The 19,898-nt window shown below is 36.9% G+C and overlaps 1 protein-coding gene across 2 annotated transcripts; it reads right to left on the bottom strand.

Moving 5' to 3' along the window:
- Nucleotides 1-1,125: 1,125 nt before the first annotated feature.
- LOC139967063 (talin rod domain-containing protein 1-like) lies at nucleotides 1,126-18,551 on the bottom strand. Of its 2 annotated transcripts, none has more exons than XM_071970741.1 (2): nucleotides 18,379-18,551; nucleotides 1,126-9,666 (listed from the first exon to the last, which is right to left on the bottom strand). In XM_071970741.1, exon 2 carries the CDS (start codon nucleotides 9,418-9,420, stop codon nucleotides 8,398-8,400), a length of 1,023 nt encoding a protein of 340 aa, XP_071826842.1. In that variant the 5' UTR covers nucleotides 9,421-9,666; nucleotides 18,379-18,551; the 3' UTR covers nucleotides 1,126-8,397. The 2 variants fall into 2 exon arrangements, with proteins under 2 accessions (XP_071826842.1, XP_071826843.1); XM_071970742.1 differs by lacking the exon at nucleotides 18,379-18,551 and adding an exon at nucleotides 12,442-12,769.
- Nucleotides 18,552-19,898: the final 1,347 nt, after the last annotated feature.

Below are 19,898 nucleotides of genomic sequence, written 5' to 3'. Positions count from 1 at the left end.
GTTGATTCAATGTGACTCATTTCGAATTCATTTCACCACAAAGGCGTTGCCTGTTTCCGCTCCATTCCGATAAAAATCTCATCAAATCGACTGCGTTAAACCATTCATTGAAGTATGAAACTCGCCAGCATGTTCAGCGCTACCCAATTAAACATCTCCTTTATTGGATTTACAGATGAGCGGAGCCATCGAATAGGCGCATTGCAATAATCTACTCGGGAATTTGTGAAGTTGCCTTCAATAAAGGCTTTATAAGCACTCAAAATGTTTTCTTGCACTTACTGTAAGAATTCCCGAGGTTCCCTCATTACAACCACAGAAGGCACCCTGTTCTCATGTAACATGTAAGAGTATTATGTTATTGCAGACAGGGTATGCCGACACATTCAACCCAGCTTGACTTTCAGCTAATGTCATGGGTGCCCTTCCTTTTAATAATACTGGGGGCTGGGGTTTAAAGTGGGATCAGTTTGATTTGACCTTAATTACATCAAGACGAGTCTGTGTGAGAATGGTGAAGGGTATAGGCGGTTGGTGTGGGTGGGAGGGTGTGGGTCGCATGTAGGGGGCTATTCGCATTGGCGTAGTAGTTAATGATAATATACTGTAGGTACTTTCTTTCTTCAGAAGCCACACTCTTTTTGTGTGTGAATGTATGTGCCTGTGGGAGGGAGAGGGTGCAGGGGAGGGGTATGGGGGAGGGGTATGGGGGAGGGGGTGCTGGATAATGTTTTGCTAATCAATGGTTGACAGTGATATAAATTGAGATAAGAATTCGGAAATAGATCAGTAAATAGAACCAGTGAACTTCATTTCTGTTCATTAAAACTAAGGAATGGCAGTCGATGGGTTTCAGCATAAATTGTGCTTTTTAAATATTTAGGGAAATAAGCAAATCATGAAGACAAAATGTAGCCTTGAAATTGCAAAGCAGATTTGAAAGAGCTCTAAGACAGTATTCATTACAGAGTTATAGAAATACATGTCCTGTGTACTAACAACTGAGATGTCTAACCCTAACCATGGTATTAAAGCCACATTAGCTAATTAGCTCTAATAAAAATGTGTTCTTGATTTGTCTTATATAGACCTACATGAATTTATTCAATGAATAATGAGGCCAGCTTCTGGTTTACATGTATATTTTTTTTCTGATACATTAACAATACACATAATCCATCCAGTTTACATGCTAATCTCCAATTGATTGGTTAAATAAGAAATACAGTCTAGAATTGAGTTGAGTGGAGACACAACCCCCACAAAAACACTTAAGTATTATTAACCTTCAAGACAGTGATTTAACTTCAATTAACGGGAAGGTTTTACCCAAGAGATTGGTATTAGTTTCGTCGTCACACTATAAGCTGATTAACCAGGTTCTACTGGCCTTCAGCAAAGAGAGGTACCTGCTGCATTTTGCAATGCCCAATGCATAGTGCAGACCCAATCTGTTCAACCCATATCTGCATATCCTGTTACAGGTGTGGGGGGAGGGGGTATTTTTAGATGGCTGTTTATAGTAACTCCACATGATAAAGCAGACCGTTCACTAAAGTATAATTATGACTATGTACTACTATTGACATTAATGTTGCAGGTCTGAGACCAGACTGCATCCCACATTGTGGAAGCTATTTACTGGAAACCCCTGTTAGTGGTCACCAGGTATTCATAGTGAAAATGTTTCTTTTAAGTAAAATTTACAATAACAGCCCAATCCATCTCAAAGCAGAATACATCAATAGTACAGTTTGTATGTCATAGTTTAACAGACGATATCTGGGAACTACCTTAGCATAGAGAAGACATCCAATTAAATGTTACTACATAAGGTATCATATGTGCCCACAGACTTGGCAATCAAGCTCGTTTGAAGGATAAGATTGCAGGTAACGGAAGGTTTTAAATAACATTTTAATGACTAACGTCTCAAACATTACCACAACTTTTGATGTTTTTGTTTTTTCCATATCTGTAAAGGTTGAGTCATTTTAGCTATAATAATTGATATTTCTGGGCCTCCCAGGTCTGTGATATCATGGTTTAGGTCCACAATTCCTCTGGATAAAAACAGCCCAGGGGGTCAAGAGAAGAACAGCCATATACCTCTATCAAAAGGTAAGATAGAGCTAGAAGGGGTTTCAAGGTAAAATAGTTTTATGAGAATAATTTTAGGCAGGAGTAATTTACTTCCTTACAACAACAGTCCAGAGGAGTTTATCATATATACCCCAAAAAATGACTATTTCAAAATAAACTCAACCCTCTCAAATTTTAAACAGTACAAACATGCTTCTGATGTCTTTTACTCATAAGATACATAATATGATGCACATCAGTATCAACTCAATTTTCATATTGAAATGTGAATTAAAATATATCGCACTGATTTCTAATGTATGACCAAAATTAAAAACATACACACATCATGCAATAAGCTATTAGAAAGGTCACCAAACCACTACAGTAGAACTGTTCATAGAGAAATTTATGTTAAATCATTTGTCAGCCACTTGATGGAACACAACATCAGCAAATGATCATTGCGAGCCTTGTTGTACGAGTACCAAGGCAGGCCAAATCACCCCACAAGAAAGCTTTTAATAGCTATGTGGTCACTGAAATCTATACCATCAACGAATTCAACAGTTCTAATCTCCATTGATTTTTCTAAATAGATTCTCTAGGCTGACAGAAGTTTCTTAGTGTTCAGTCTTTGATTAACTTTTAACATCCACTCCAAGAATATGCTCATTAAGAAAGCCAGCCAGCCAGCTTCGACACAAGATGTCCGCTGTAGGGATCAACAAGGTTCTTACACTGACATATGTAGGCCTTTAAACCAGGGAAACCTTCCCCGGCAACAGGGAAAACTTCCCCGAGAACTGGGACATCTTCTACCATTTAGGAGATATCACAGAATCATCATTTCCTCTCACAAGAGGCTGAAGACTTGATCAATTCTTAATATGACATCATCAAGCCACTTGTGCATCAAAATTTTCTTATTATAATTGTTGTTTATTACAATTTTCCATATTTAAAGTACATTTAGTAAATGGTGAATCCAAATATGGAATATCTTCACATGAACTGAAAATGGCATTAGCTTCAGTGTCAACACTAGTAAGGTATTAATTTGAAAATATTAAAAATTCACATTATAATAGTAAAGTTTATCAGCCGGATATTTGGAAGTAAAGAATCTACATACAACCGACACCGTGCTGAAAAAAAAGAAGGAAAATTGTGGATTTGTCTTGATGCATTTACCAATATATATCTACAACTCTGAAAATTTACTATAAAATGGCCCCCAGAACTAAAGGAAATGTGTTGGAACGCTATATATTATCCTGTACTGTATAACTCACTATATGTTTCATATATGTGTCATATATGTTTCATATATGTGTCATATATGTTTCATGTTTCATATGTGTCATATATGTTTCATATATGTGTCCAAAGGTTTTATTCTCCTGAACTACTCAACATATGAAAATAACCACACACTTCACAGAGGAAGAAGAAGAAGAAGCTCAAGTATCATTTCATGACCAATAACATGGAAGACCAGACATGAAACTGATAAAGAAGTTCCATTTGGTTCAGTAAAAGTTTCATAAACAGGGAAATAATTTCAATACATAAATAAAATTTGCAGGTCATCTTAGTTTCCTACATTGAACAAAATTTGATAGATATACAATATTTTAAAATAAAACTAGTTGCACATATATTGGTGGGAAATATGAAGAACTAGATAATTGTGTAGGCCTAATAGTCAACACTCTAACCAATATCAAACTGACATTACTGGCATTGTTATACATGGTTATAATAAACTCAATACTAAACAAAGACATACTTATATTACTTATCTTGCAAATTCACTGATAATATGGAAGCCAATAGATAACAGTTAACACATAAATATATTTTCAATGATAATTTTTCTTTCGACTCAACAATACTTTGTGTGGAATTGTGTGGAATTGTGTGGAAGAGTAAACTGTGTGGAAGAGTACGACTAATTTTGTTTGTATTTTGATACACATTGACATCAGAATGTACATCAGAAACAAGCATAAACTTGAAACAGTACTTACTTTAAGCTCTAAATACTTATATATATATTTATATATATATATATATATATATATATATATATATATATATATATGTATATATATATATATATGTATATATATATATATATGTATATATATATATATATATATATATATATACCTGTGTGTACTGACAAGAGTGTAACCATGGAGTGAAACCTAAGTGTGCACCAAAGTAATGTAAAACGGTACACGTTAAAAGACCTTCCCTTCTATGCACAAATGTTGACAGTTTAACACATAAAATCACCCAACAGAAATATCACAATCAAGCACAGAATACCAAAAAATCCAATTTAATGCTCATCAACAAAGTCTGTGCAAATCGATTCTGACACTTAGTATTGTGCTAAAAAAGCCAATAACACAAACACACATACAATCAATTTACTAGGTGTTAAACTAAAGCTTGGTTCTGACCCTTTCACCATACAGTTTGAATGCAACTAATATCTCTCCATGAGAGATGTAACTGCCAGCAGTGGATGCTGACAAGGTAATGACAATACATCAGGATAACTCAACCAACTATTCACTAGATATATACACTGTTTAATAAGCTGCCATCTGTCAAAGCATTCCTTTCACTCCTATTTGATTCAGTGTGCTGAGAATACTCATGCTTTATCAACATATCATTACTTTGTTTTGGTTTCTCTCTCCTGTCAGTCAAACTTTATCTAATTCTAAGAGTTGAAGAGACATTTCATTATGTTTGTAAGATATGTGATCAGTACATATCATTGTAAACATTCCTTTTTGCTTTGTGTCATAGAATACAAATGCAATCACTATGCAACTTATTTCTTCTCTCTAGAAAGCCTTTGGAATTTCTGATGATTCACAAAATACACTGAGACCATCAGCAGGTTTTATTGTAGGGACGTAGTAAACAGTTGAAAGAGACAAAGTTACTGCATCTCAGCAACTCCTCTGGAAAGGAGGGTGGGGTGGGGTGGGGGGGAGGAGGGTGGGAGGAGGTTACATCAAACATTTCATGCAAGTTTCATCAAGCATTGTATACTTTTAATTGACTTACATTGGAAATGTATATTGCTTAATTAACACTGATTATTAACGAACATTCTTGGGAAGATAAATGACAAAAGGCTTCCAAGCCCAAGATAACAATGGACTAATCAAATGCTAATTACAACCCCAAGATAACGATCGACTAATCCAATGCTAATTACAACCCCAAGATAACAATCGACTAATCCAATGCTAATTAGGGTTTGTAGCAGAGTGATGATAAGGATGTCCTGAAACAGATGCTCACATGCATTCCCAGTAGAAGGTAATGAAAGAAATATCGACATACCTTCAAATTAAATCATTTGGAGTTAATAGCCATGGATTCAAAATCAAGAGGAGACCACTTTGTCCCTAAATTTTGCTATGAACTAAATTGTAGCTCCTTTTGAATAATACTGCACATGAAAACTCATAGTAATAATGCAATAGTTAGGGAAAGTACCTGCAATTAGCAAACTTGATTAAGAAGAGTTGATTCTAAATTTTAAAAGCTCTTTGGGCCAAACTTGACAGAGACATCCTCTACATGTCACACGACCTACCCCCTCCCTCCTCCCCACCCCTCCTCCCCACCCCTCCTCTGAGTTTGTCATTCGAACAGCTACGAGAGAATATGTTTGCTCTGTTGACTGTGGTTGTGAAAGACAATCAGAGCAGGTGCAAATAAGTGCAGATCTCATTATGGACAGGTTCACTTATTAACATTAAAAACAGGGGAATCCAACATATATAATGCACAGGTGCTTCTATGCAGAGCTTCAATGTAAGTTGTAGAGATTGTACAATGAGAACGTTTGCCTTGAAAACTAGCAACAACATGAAAAGTCAAAGAAGCTATGAATATTACATTAATAACCTGCCAGATTTTAATATCCCAATTCCCAACAATCTGCTATATTTGGAAGACAGTACTAGTTAGGTTACAGATAGCAATGGAAATGCATTGTTTGTATAATTTCTATTTAACAGCTTGAAGCATATCTGCATTGATGCATGATTACACAAATAACAAATTCAAAAAAATTCAAAAAAACCTCTAATAAGCAGAAAATGCCCCTGAAACATTACACAGCTGCTATATTACAGTATACTATCTTATTAACCACATTTAATACCAACCAATCACTTAATTTTAAAGTCACTAAGAAAATAAACATCAATCATTTCTTACAACCTTAACACTGGATTTTAAGAGAAGACAGTTATTTATGGAAGTATGAAATATATAATTATGAAATAATTCTGGCTATCTCAGTTGTTCAAACTGTGATAAATCTGATATATATGTGTATTTTCTCTGACCTTTCCTGATATCAGCAAAACCAAGTACACATTATTTAAATGTTGTACTCAACACTATCCATCATTTCCTGATGAAGACAGCAATATTGGTTAACTTTAAAGCATCTTTTTGAGTTTGGTCAACAATTTACTAAGTATTATGCAAATAAGATTGCTGTAATTGGTCAAACTAAGACACTCCCCTAGATTTTTGCACCACACGAAGATTACAATGCGATAAACCAATGAATATGATTTGATTCTCAACAGTTTTGTGGAACAGATACTTTTAAATCATTATTACTCGGCAAGCAATAAGCAACATTAGGAAAACATGCAAATATTCAGTTTTAACCTTGAGTTGTTGAAATGAGAGTTGACTGGTCAAACTTATGAACTATTGCGATGGGTTGTAAATATTAGCAAGAACTGACTCATCAAAATCAACACAAAAAGAGAGTAAACAGTTCAGAAAGTTTAAATAGGGATAATACATGCATACATATATACAACAAAAATATTTTAACCATTGATTTTACGACAGTGTGCGTTAAAAGTTGACATGAGAGGCACACTGCAAAGCCCTGTACTAGAGTACAACAAGGAGTAAACACATATGACAGCAGTGACATTGTCAGATGACTAGGCCAGTGCACTAACGGTTATCCGGTTATCCCTAATGGAACATTTAACACTGTGTTATATGGTTCAATCAAACATTTAACACTGTGTAATAAGGTTCAATCGAACATTTAACACTGTGTAATAAGGTTCAATCAAACATTTCACACTGTGTTATAAGGTTAAATCGAACATTTAACACTGTGTTTATATATAAGGTTCAATCGAACATTTAACACTGTGTAAAAAGATTCAATAGAACATTTAACACTGTGTAATAAGGTTCAATCGAACATTTAACACTGTGTAATAAGGTTCAATCAGCCATCAGCATGAAAAACTAGCGTTGCTTTCACTTTCAATATGTAGCTTTGTATTTTTTATAGTGCACTCGTACTTCAATTGAGAGGCCTTTGATGCAGCTACAACTCAAATAACAGTTGGCAAGGTGTGGACAGAGTTAGTTCAATGGAAATAAAACATTACTAATGTCAGTATGTGACTGATCATCGTACTGTAGCTGGATTACTTCAGCAGATGTTTTCATGAAACAAAGAAAATGTACAAAACTGAAGCACATATATATGACAGTGTACTAATGAGTCTGCCAAACTATGAACTAATGCAAGATATTATAACTGGATCCATTACCAGTACTAAAGCAACAGTGATGTCTAGGACTAGCTTAGGGAGTGAAATCACAAATATGATTAGGAAGTAAGAGCTTCCAAATATTTCTGTTCTATTGTTGATAGGCTATGACATGGTTTCAAAATGTCACAGGAATTGTTTTTATCAAATCTACCCTTCTGTGGCCAGTACCTCAAGGTATAAGTGGCTTTATTGGTTTTCCCTCATGATTAAGTTTTCCATGTCGTCTCTCCCTATCAAAGATTAAAGCTAAACCATAACATTACCTCAATGTGTGTAACATCTAGTATATTGATCAAATGTTGTATGTATTGACAAAGCAGTATGTACATCTTCACTACCACATATGTTACAAACAATCTCTCCTCAGACCAATCATAATAAATCATAAATATGAACATGCATATTTACATATATCGTCAAATTGCAATCGTGATGATTGCTATAATATTTATCTAAAACATTTGACGGATACTTCTTTACAATTTGGATGATCAAACCACCTTGAAGGAGTAGAGTATATAACACAGATAAATAGTGAAATAAATAACAGATATACAACTATGTGTAGGAACTGCACATGAATGTGACAAACTGAATAGCAACATTTCCATCATCCGCCCGCCAATTACTGAATCAGCAGTTCTTCCTGAGTAACAAAATGAGATACAAACTAAAGTGTTTGGTTGAGATGAGGACAAGAGACTGACGATGGTAGAACATTTCTTGAACCACTCTCTTGTAGAGACCTGTTCAGTAGCTTACTGCTGTCAATGATCGATGAACAACAGGTGGTCAACTTACGACTGTTGATTATACTGCAGGGGTCATAGATTGCATAACGAACCACTTGGCAAAGCTGTATGCATGAGCTGGCAACACTCATTCCACCAGCAAGCACCATGTTCTGGGTCTCCTTACCTACTTGAGTGAGCTTAGCCGGTGTACCGATATGCTCTGGCTCCGAGGCAAAGGTGACTAAAGCTTCACAAGATTGCACAAGAGATTTGGAAAATGAGACACACCTTTGCCGACACTTTTCATCGCGGATTCTTTGAAATTGCCTGAGACTGACGAGGAGGGCACTGGTGCAAGCAGTCACACACTTGATGGCCAACTTGTACTGCTCCTTCTCATACTGGTCCTTGGTAGCTTCGCTGGCAAGTTTCGAGGCATTGGTTAGCACCGTCAAGTATTTAGTAATGTCTGAAGAAAGATCTAAAATAAGCGTTGATGAGAGCTCCGGCAATGGCACCTTTTGAATCTTTGCACAACAGTGTTGGATGCCAAACTTGGCCCGTTGACACTTGTACTTATCTACAATGCCAGGAATGGCCTGGCGACAGCCTGATTCGCTGATGGCCGCTAAATAGGCTGAATGGCTGCATGACTCGATGATGTTGACCACTGTTGAGGTCAGTTCTTGAAGGGAATGTGCAACATCTTTCAGCTTCCCGGCGATAAGCTGAGCTCTGACATCCCTTGCAATAATGAAGAGACCTTTGGTTTTGGCAACAATGTTGTCTTTGCACTTTGCGTAAGACTCTCGGACTGAGGCTATGCCGTCTGTGTTGACTGGGCGAATGTCGCTGGTAAGGAGGAGGAGGTCTGCAATTGTCTGCATCTTGTTTGCTGACATCTCGCAAACGATTGCTAATGAATTGGGCCCAAACGAAGGCTTGGGGGCAGCAGCCATCTCCAGTCTGCATCGACTCCATTTAGACCTCTTCACACTCAGTCAAACTTCAGTTACTTAAAACTACATCAATGTCTGGAACAAAGTGTGGGGTACTGTGTATTATCATTGCTATATACTATTCACCAAACATACATGTATACAACACTACCACTACACAGTATGGCAGTATACACAATGCATGCAGATTATCTGCTTGTAACAGTTCTGTTCTTTCTCACTTCTTCCTTTCAGGCATCTAAGATTCTGAAAAAGAAGAAGAAAAAACAACATTACCACTTGCCAAGCTTGTACAAGTGACACTTACAGTACTTTAACCAGAAGGACCAAAGTCAGTTACTTGTCATAAGAAAAGTTAATTTCTTAATGTAGCTTTACAAATTTTGGGCAACTTTTGTACCTGTTAGAAAAATTGGTCTACCACAATGTAGTTAATCTGCACTTTATTAGCTAACTGCTGCTTTGTTGCAAATGAAAGCAATCTGCCAAGCAAATAGAAAACTTTGTCCAACTTTAGCTTCTTCAGAAATAAAGTGTTCAAGATTTTTACAATTCCTTTGCTGACCTTTGAACCCCACTTAAAACAATGGGAACCTTTAACTGACCTACGTTGACCATAAATGATCTTTGACTGCCGTCAAATGCTGTTGTCTTGTTGCACATCATGGAATCAACTTAAGATACCCTGTGCGAACTTTCTCAAAATTATTATGTTTGAACTAGAGTTTTTAATAATTTCAGATTGATTTCTGCTGATCTAAAATTACCTTTGACCCAAATCAAAAGCTCTAATCACCTTGTACTCATGGAATATTGTTGTTACAAGTTGTTCAATTTGGACATTCACTGACCTCAAATGACCTTTTACTTCCACCAAGAACTTGATGCATGATCAATATAGATCTGATACAAAACTATCTACCTATAAATGCTTTTACATTTGACCTCTGTTGACCTCAAAGGACATTTGAATCCTACCCAAAAACTAAAGACACTTCAGATTCATTATGTGCAAGCCACATGCTAACTTCTAGAGATATGACGTTTACAATGTTTTAATGTTTTTCACCTCTATTGCACTGGTGGCCTTATTCTAAGGTTTGGGTTACAAGCTGCATACATTGAACTGTACAAGATATTAATCTTTAAAAAGCTTTCACATTTTGACATCTACTGACCTCAAACAACCTTAGACTCCAACAGAGAGAATATGGAGCTTTTGATCATTATAGGCAACCCACATACTAGGTATTACATTTGTCAGTAATCCCATTTGTTATATGATAAGTATACAAAAGTACACACACACTTGTATGATACATTAATAATAGTGTTTACACGGGTCCAAAAATCGGGAACCGGGTACCCGAGGGCCGTTACCCGTCGGGTATCCGGGTACCCGGAAAAAAATTGTTTACCCTCGTGTATCACGATTTTCAAGAAATTACATATTGGATGCTGTAATAAATGCATTATATTCTCTGCTGACAATGTTTTCATGTTCAAACACGTAGGTGTAAGATAAGGTATAAAACCTCCCTCAATAATTTTTATTTGCTTCTGTTTCTTTCATTAACTTGTTAATAAATATTTAATTATAATTAGCATTAATACTAACATCGCATTGCCGCCGCTGCTTATGCTAGCTCGTGCACGTCTATTGGATCAAACCATATAAATATCCAATTTAGCTCTTAAACAGTTTTTAATACTACTAATATCTATTATGCAGGCCCAGGGTTCGCATTAGCCGTGAGATTGCGCGATTCGCGCAATTTGAAATAAACGATTAGTAAAAAGCCACTTGCGATTACTATTTTTTAGTTACCCTGTCTATAATCCATAAACATCGCGTAAAATTCCTTGTCAGCCTTTCCTTCTTTGAAATAAACGAATGAATAAATAATAATTTCTTCCACATGGTAGCCTAACACCACACTAAGTCAATGAGAAATCTGGCTAAGCCTAACCATCTGTTTATTTGCTGGAGTTGTGACGCAGTTTTAAGACATCCATAGAATACTTTCGTTATTGCTGTTACGTTCAACCAAATGGTTGCCTAACACCACACTAAGTCAATGGGGGTAGTCTAGCCTAGCCATCTGTTTATTAGCTGAAATTGTGACGCAGTTATAAGATATCTATGGAAAGCTTTCGTTTTTGCTGTTATCTTCGAACACATGGTAGCCTAACAACACACTAAGTCAATGGGAAATCAGCCTAACCATCGGTTTGCAATTTTTTTTCAAACAATCACACTTTGCGTATGATTCGGGTAATAAATTAGGAACCGGGTAGTATCGCGTCGAGCGGGCCCCTTCGTTATTGCTGTTATCTTTGACCACATTGTAGCCTAACACCACACTAAGTCAATGGGAAATCTGCCTAACCGTCGGTTTGCCATTTTTTTTTCTTTAAATCACACTTTGCTAAGTTTTCGGGTAATAAATTAGGAACCGATAGTATCGCGTCGGGCGGGTACCCAGATAACCCGTGCAAACACTAATTAATAAGCACATACACACTGACACACCATTCAAATTCAAGCTGCATACAGTAGGTTACTTGCCTGTCAATGGAAAGTAACCTACATGTACTGTTAAGTCAAGAACTTAACAATTGGGAATACTGAAACTCTATACTATATACAGTACGTACTATTTAGGTTCAATCAGTACTGAATTAATACTTCAACGTTTATTATACATGTGCTGCCGTTATTGGTGTAATATCTGTACTAAAAGTATGTAGTTGCCACTACTCCGTACAGCGTTAACACTGAACAGGGAAATAATAATCTAAAATATATTACAATATAATGCTGGCAAAGTGCGGACCAAGGTACAGTACATGCAAATGTAATGTACAATGAACTGTGGGTACAGTAGTTTTAATATTTTATTACAAACCAACTTAACAGAACTCAAAACCTATAGACAATTGTGAATATTAAATGACTGGAGTCACTGGTACACTGAAGAAGGCAATTTGCCAGGCAAAGATCTATAAGAAGCCACTTACTGGATATTCATAGCTTCAAGCCCAGTCCTGATAGTAACATTTAGCAATTGTTGACCTCCAGAATCACAAAGATACAACACTAGTTACTAGTCCAAGGTTTTGTTTTCATGCTGCACTTGCTACAACCTTATCTAAAGTATCTTTACTATAAACCATACAACTAGATTATATTACTTCTTCATGCCTTATATTCATTGCCAAAGTCACTACATAGGATTGGCTTGATCTCGTTAAGTACTGTACTACGCTATGGTAATTGTCATGGCAGACCATGTTTTATTGGAAAACCTTGGCATTTTGACTGGTATTTAAACTGTGTAATTATTGCTGGATGCACTTTGTAGGTTTCACAACCGGGAACTACACTGTATGGAAAAAGAAAACAAGTTGAAGGTACATACTCTAGCATGAAGACAAGGTATACTCTAGCATGAAGACAAGGTATACTCTAGCATGAAGACAAGGTATACTCTAGCATGAAGACAAGGTATACTCTAGCATGAAGACAAGGTATACTCTAGCATGAAGACAAGGTATACTCTAGCATGAAGACAAGGTATACTCTAGCATGAAGACAAGGTATACTCTAGCATGAAGACAAGGTATACTCTAGCATGAAGACAAGGTATACTCTAACATGAAGACAAGGTATACTCTAGCATGAAGACAAGGTATACTCTAGCATGAAGACAAGGTATACTCTAGCATGAAGACAAGGTATACTCTAGCATGAAGACAAGGTATACTCTAGCATGAAGACAAGGTATACTCTAGCATGAAGACAAGGTATACTCTAGCATGAAGACAAGGTATACTCTAGCATGAAGACAAGGTATACTCTAACATGAAGACAAGGTATACTCTAGCATGAAGACAAGGTGTACTCTAACATGAAGACAAGGTATACTCTAGCATGAAGACAAGGTATACTCTAACATGAAGACAAGGTATACTCTAGCATGAAGACAAGGTATACTCTAGCATGAAGACAAGGTATACTCTAGCATGAAGACAAGGTATACTCTAGCATGAAGACAAGGTATACTCTAGCATGAAGGCAAGGTATACTCTAGCATGAAGACAAGGTATACTCTAGCATGAAGACAAGGTATACTCTAGCATGAAGACAAGGTATACTCTAGCATGAAGACAAGGTATACTCTAGCATGAAGACAAGGTATACTCTAGCATGAAGACAAGTAACAATAAAAAAGAAAGCAGAGGGTATAAAGGAAGAAACTCATAATGATTGTCTCTATTAAAAGATTAAAACTCTAGGCAAGATAGGATCGAAGTTTTATGTTTCAACATGTAACATCCTAATTTCATGTTGTTATCATTAAGCAGAAATCAAGGTTTTCCAGACTTCTATTCACATTATTTTTCTAGATGTCTAGTGCTAACAGTGTAACCAAACAGTCAAATGCATAAAGAATTAAAGATTTCGCTTAAAATGATCATATTGACCTGTACATCCTCAATTCATTTCATAAAGAATAAAGGGTTATCAAGTTTTGCAAATAAACCTCACCCGTATATATGCATCCCTGTCTGCCTATTTCGTCATTGTGGCATTTGTGGACTTCCATTCCTAATTTCAGCACCAAGTTCAAAACTTCAAATGTTTGATATCCACTCTTACAATATGTAAGTATAAATATTTTGACTATATGGAACAACCTTGAAGTTGTCACACATTAGGATATTTCCATGCAGTAGGTACTGTACAAGTAGCTCCATTATAATAATATTGCCCTTCCTCTTTCAACTGGTAGTTATGCCAAGTAATATGTTTGTACAGTCACATGAGGAAGAATCATACAACATTTTCCATTATTAGCTGGGCAATGAGTTTGATAAAGTAGCATATTATAGCTTAGGCAAACCTTTGGGTATCAACACCCAAATGGTGGGATACCATACCTACAAATCATTGCTTATTACTTTCATCAACTGCTGCTTTCATCAAGTCTGTGCTGTTCCCACTCCCACAATCACCCGAGTCCCTAGTCTGTGCTGTTCCCACTCCCACAATCAGAGATGCCAACCTCTTGACACAAAAAACAGACTGAATATCCTAAAAAAAATCAGATTTTTGGGAGAAAAATCAGATTTTCACAAAAACTCAACACTACCACTGACCTGTTGGCCCCGGGCCAGAAAAATGTTTTACTTGTAAGAACGGGCAAGTAAAATGTTTGCTTTTTCAGTAACATCTAATGAGAAAATTGTAAAGCATCTGTAATAATTCCTATGATGCAAAAAGGGTGTTTAAATGCATAATGAGAATAATGATAGCTTAATTGCTTGCATATTATGGGCCAATGAGAATTTGGTTCAAGCCAGAAGTAGAAACTTGTGAGAAAAAAATTACTGTATAGACTTGCATTATACTCATGGAAATATGAGCCACATTCCTGTTAACTGACATTATAAACCAATTAAAAGAAAAAAAGTGTCAGATATTTCAAATAATCAAATATGAATTGCAGCATGTAGCAAGATTATTGATCAACTATTAAAAAATAATAATAATAAAAAATAAAAATAAATGATTTTTTTTTTTTTTTTTGAAAGATGAAAAGTCGTATTTTCAAGAGGCGAATCGTAATTTTATCGTATTTCACTTTTTTTATCATACTAAATACGATAAAATCATACTGGTTGGCATCTCTGCACAATCACCCCATTCCCCTAGTCTGTGCTGTTCCTACTCCCACAATCCCCAATTCCTAGTATGTGCTGTTCCCACTCCCACAATCTCCCATTCCCTAGTCTGTACTGTTCCCACTCCCACAATCACCTCATTCCTTAGTCTATGCTGTTCCCACTCCCACAATCCTCCCATTCCCTAGTCTGTACTGTTCCCACTCCCACAATCCTCCCATTCCCTAGTCTGTACTGTTCCCACTCCCACAATCCTCCCATTCCCTAGTCTGTTCCCATTCCCACAATCCCCCATTCCTAGTCTGTGCTGTTCCCACTCCCACAATCTCCCCATTCCCTAGTCTGTGCTGTTCTCACTCCCACAATCACCCCATTCCCTAGTCTGTACTGTTCCCACTCCCACAATCACCCCATTCCCTAGTCTGTGCTGTTCCCACTCCCACAATCACCCCCATTCCCTAGTCTGTGCTGTTCCCACTCCCACAATCACCCCCTTCCCTAGTCTGTGCTGTTCCCACTCCCACAATCACCCCAATCCCTAGTCTGTGCTGTTCCCACTCCCACAATCACCCCAATCCCTAGTCTGTGCTGTTCTCACTCCCACAATACCCCATTCCCTAGACTGTGCTGTTCCCACTCCTACAATCCCCCAATCCCTAGTCTGTGCTGTTCCCACAATCACCCCAATCCCTAGTATGTACCGTTACCATTCCCAGCAAGTATGTCTTTAGACTTTTACACATTGTACTGTAGATTAAACTTAAAGCCTGACTTCACTACCATACAGCTATCTGAACTGGATACAAATAAAGCATGCAGTCAGAGGACCACATGTGGAGATTTGGTAAAGAAACAAAGTTGCAGCAGGTAGGATACATCATGTAGTGTTAACTTTAAAAGCAGACTAATCACATCTATGAAAATACCGAGTCAGTATCCAGGTTGATATATTACTTCCCAAATAATTTGCCAACACAAAGGGTCCAAACAGAAGCATTTGTGATGAAAACATTGGTCCAGATATTACATGATTGTCTCTGAAACAAAATGTGACAACATTGCCTACAATAGCATCTAATTATTAACGAGTGCTCACATGAACTACCTTCATCTACAATAATACTATTTTGGGTGTGCACTATGAAAGTCTAATTTAATTGATTTGCTACAGGCTTGCAAAAATTAACCTGGGTGACCTTCACAGAGTCACACATACAGCACAGTTGTATGAGTATATTCTTATACAAATTTAAAAGTACAACAATAAAGGTCAGAAAAAATATTTTGATGGCATTTCTTCATATCTTTACATGGGACACACACACAAACCAGAACAGTGACGGTAGTTATAAGTAACATACATTAATTATCAGGATAGATATACAGCAGCAAACTAAAAATTGATATTGACGTTTTGCCACGAATCAATGCCATTCAGAATGTTTGCTGTGATTGGTTCGAAATTTATACATACTTTCAGATTTTTCGTAGTGGATTTTCTTGAGCCCTTTTATGAAAAACAATATGTAGACTGTACTGTACTTCTCACTTTTATTTAGCAAACATTTAGTAAGGACACAATTGTTACTATTTGCCGAAAAATATTATCAGTCAGATTATGGTTTTGTACCAATTCTCTTTAGCTGGCAGTGTATTTATTTTTATTTTACAGAAAAGAGACCATGAATGCACATCATAGTCTCATTTGGCCAAAAAAAATTAAGAAGCCCTAGTACATATAATCATAAATGCTATTATGTTCAGCACATTTCTAATGTTCTGGTAGGCCAAGAGCCAGTAAAACATTTTGCTCTATAGTACAGTAGGTCGCAAAGACATCTTTCAAATAAAATTAATGTTGTTCAACTTTTTGCCATCCATTTATTAGAGAAATTGGTCACCAGAGGTTTGAGTTGATTTGTCTTATATTACTCTAATCACAAGTAAAAGTTAAACAGTGTCTTGGCTTACACTTGACAATTGTTTAATTAAGGCATTTGACATTTTGACCATTAGTCAGCAGTTCGTATCTTGAAAAAGTCCAACTTTATCGAACTGTTTTTCTTGTTTACCTTGGACTTAAATTAAAATTTCAGGAAAGGTATCACTTTTTTGGTTTGTTGGTAAGGATAAATGAACTTCTTCCTGATTAACTGAGATTTTGAACAAAGAGGAAATCGATGATTTGCATTATTGCCCCCTTGCATCAGAACTGTTGTGTAGGCTACCTAACAAAATTATTCATGGATATTTATAGTTTTGGCCAAGTCTTGCATACATGCAGCATCTTTTGACTGCAAACTATGAGAACAATACATAGGAGGACTTGAGTGCATGTAAATTATGATTTTCTGTGGTTAAATAATGAAATATCCACTGCATATTACATCCCAAAATTAAAGGCCTAAATTGCTACAGTAGGATGGTGACTTCGAAGTTCGGCCACTTAAGTTCGGCCACGAAGTTCGGCCACCAGTTTTGGACTTAAAACACCCCAAAACTAAATCTTCTGGTATAAATCATTTGAAAATATACTTGATATGGTGGGAGAATTTTGTTATAGTACGATACACGGCCAAACTTTCTTTCCTGCAAACTGTTTTCACGTTGTTTTCCAAGAAGATTCTTCGTGATTGTGGAACTGGTATTTCTTGCTAGAGTATTGCGAAGTTCGGACACGCAACCCACAGTGTGGCGCTGGTAAAAATTGGTGGCGCTGTTGCTCTTTCAGTAATTATAACAGACTTCATAGATCTTTGTCATTTTATTGACAAATATGTAAGTAATTTCTTGCACACGGGTCATTTTGGAGAGAAAATAACTGTAGCTTCGTACTTTTTGGTGAAATTTGGCTCTTCCTGTAGGTTTTCATGGTGAAAATCGTGTATTTCTTAGGGTGCCCGAACTTCGCAGTATGGCGAACTTCGCAATACTGACTATACTACTGGCATAACAAAAGACAGGCGGTGTCAACACAGGCCTAACACTTAGTTTAATCCCGTCGAAACTGTAGTATTTACAGTCAGGGCTTCTAGTTTTAACGTAGTGACTAGTCTTATAATGAAACAAGTACCACATTATTCAACATGTTACTGGTTAAACTACTGCAGCCTAGTACAAAGCCCTATAGCACTAGGGCCCTGCTTGGTGTACAGTAACAACACTACGAACTTGGTTTGACTGACTCTATAGCTCCACAAGAACATTCCACTGAAAGTGGTCCATCGGTGATCTCTTAAATAATGAATCTAACCTTAAATCGCAACCTACCTGAGCATTTTTCAGATTTCTATATCCAACTGTATATGACTGTATCTGCAGTAACGAACGTACAGTGTGATTTTACCGGTTTTGTTCTACAGCACTGTTTATGGACTCCCGAACGTAGGTCTAACACACTTACTAGTAATGCATTGACTGCTGGCTGAGAGACAGAGACCTGAATAGTGTGCAATGCAAATAACGTAAGGTCACTGAGTCATTAGGAAACCCCTCGTGAAACATGTACCCTATGGACAAATGGTATCGACTTCGAAGCTTTTACGTTCGTATATGGCAGTGGTTCTCAAAGTGGTCCCTGCCGCCCCCGGGGGCGTTGGGAAGTATCAGGGGGCACTACAGGGTACATGGGGTGTAGGGGGCGTTGGCACTGATTTGGGGGTCCCTGGCGATTACGACACATCACTGCAGCGATTTAGGGCACAATAAGGCATCCAGGGGAAAAAATAAAATATTGTTGAGAGAAAATTCATCATCTTGTAGGTAATGTAGGCTATTTTTTAATTCCTATAATCTATGCATATCTTCGGACAATCTGATTGCTCGCTTGCAGTGAGCGGCCGACTATGACGGTAGGTCGAGGGGAGGGGGAGGGGGAGGGGGCATTGGGACAGTTCAAGATAGTCAAAGGGGCGGTCGTCTGAAACAGTTTGAGAACCACTGGTAAATGGGTAGAAATTTCCTTCTTCCGTTGTAATTTCTAGTAGTACTACTAAAGCGAGCTGCGTTCGATAGTTGCCGTATCGCATGTTTTCATGAAAATGGAACTTTCTTGTAGATATGCTATTCTTCTTTGGATAAATGTTAAATATTTACAAATACAGTGTAGCTCCATTACCATTCGAGGGTAATAATAATAATAATAACTGTTATTTATATAGCGCAGGTATCCAGAGCACAAGGCAATGTTCAAAAAGGGTATAAACTCAGTAACAACATGATGGTCCTTATTAACAACAGAGCATGCTTGGACGAGGCCTATGCATCTAAGACATTTGACAAGATTGTAACTTTTCATACGTCCTTGGTTATCAATGCCCGGCACAACGTGCCACCCATCATACTGTAAACTAGCTTCGTCATGTGTCTAAACTAATTTACTGCAGGGGCCACAGTATTACACAATGCTTAATGATACACAAAACGATGGCTACATAATTAATTAGCATCCCAATTAACTCATACCTCAGCACATCTTCTGATAAAAAAAACATGTTTGTTTCCTTTGGCGAAATTTGTTAAAACATTACTAATAAGTATCCTCTTTTCCTCGTACCAATTATTTTGCATTTTTCATTATTCATACGAATTTAGCCAACCATCCGCCTGTATGGTTTAGTCAGGGCTCACTTCCCTTCGACCAAAGAATGTTGTCAATCTGTTTCATCGGCTCCAAAACTGAGTGAGTGTATTATATTTCCCTTCAACAACAACCTTTGCAATACCATATTCAAATAATGAATTTGTACCATCACATTAAGAAGCACACTGAATGAGGGAAATATCCATAC

Source organism: Apostichopus japonicus, chromosome 4 (assembly GCF_037975245.1).
Source record: "Apostichopus japonicus isolate 1M-3 chromosome 4, ASM3797524v1, whole genome shotgun sequence".
Classification (NCBI taxonomy): Eukaryota; Metazoa; Echinodermata; class Holothuroidea; order Aspidochirotida; family Stichopodidae; genus Apostichopus; species Apostichopus japonicus.
The sequence above is the reverse complement of the archived record's forward strand: the minus strand, read 5'-3'. Positions and strand labels throughout refer to the sequence as shown.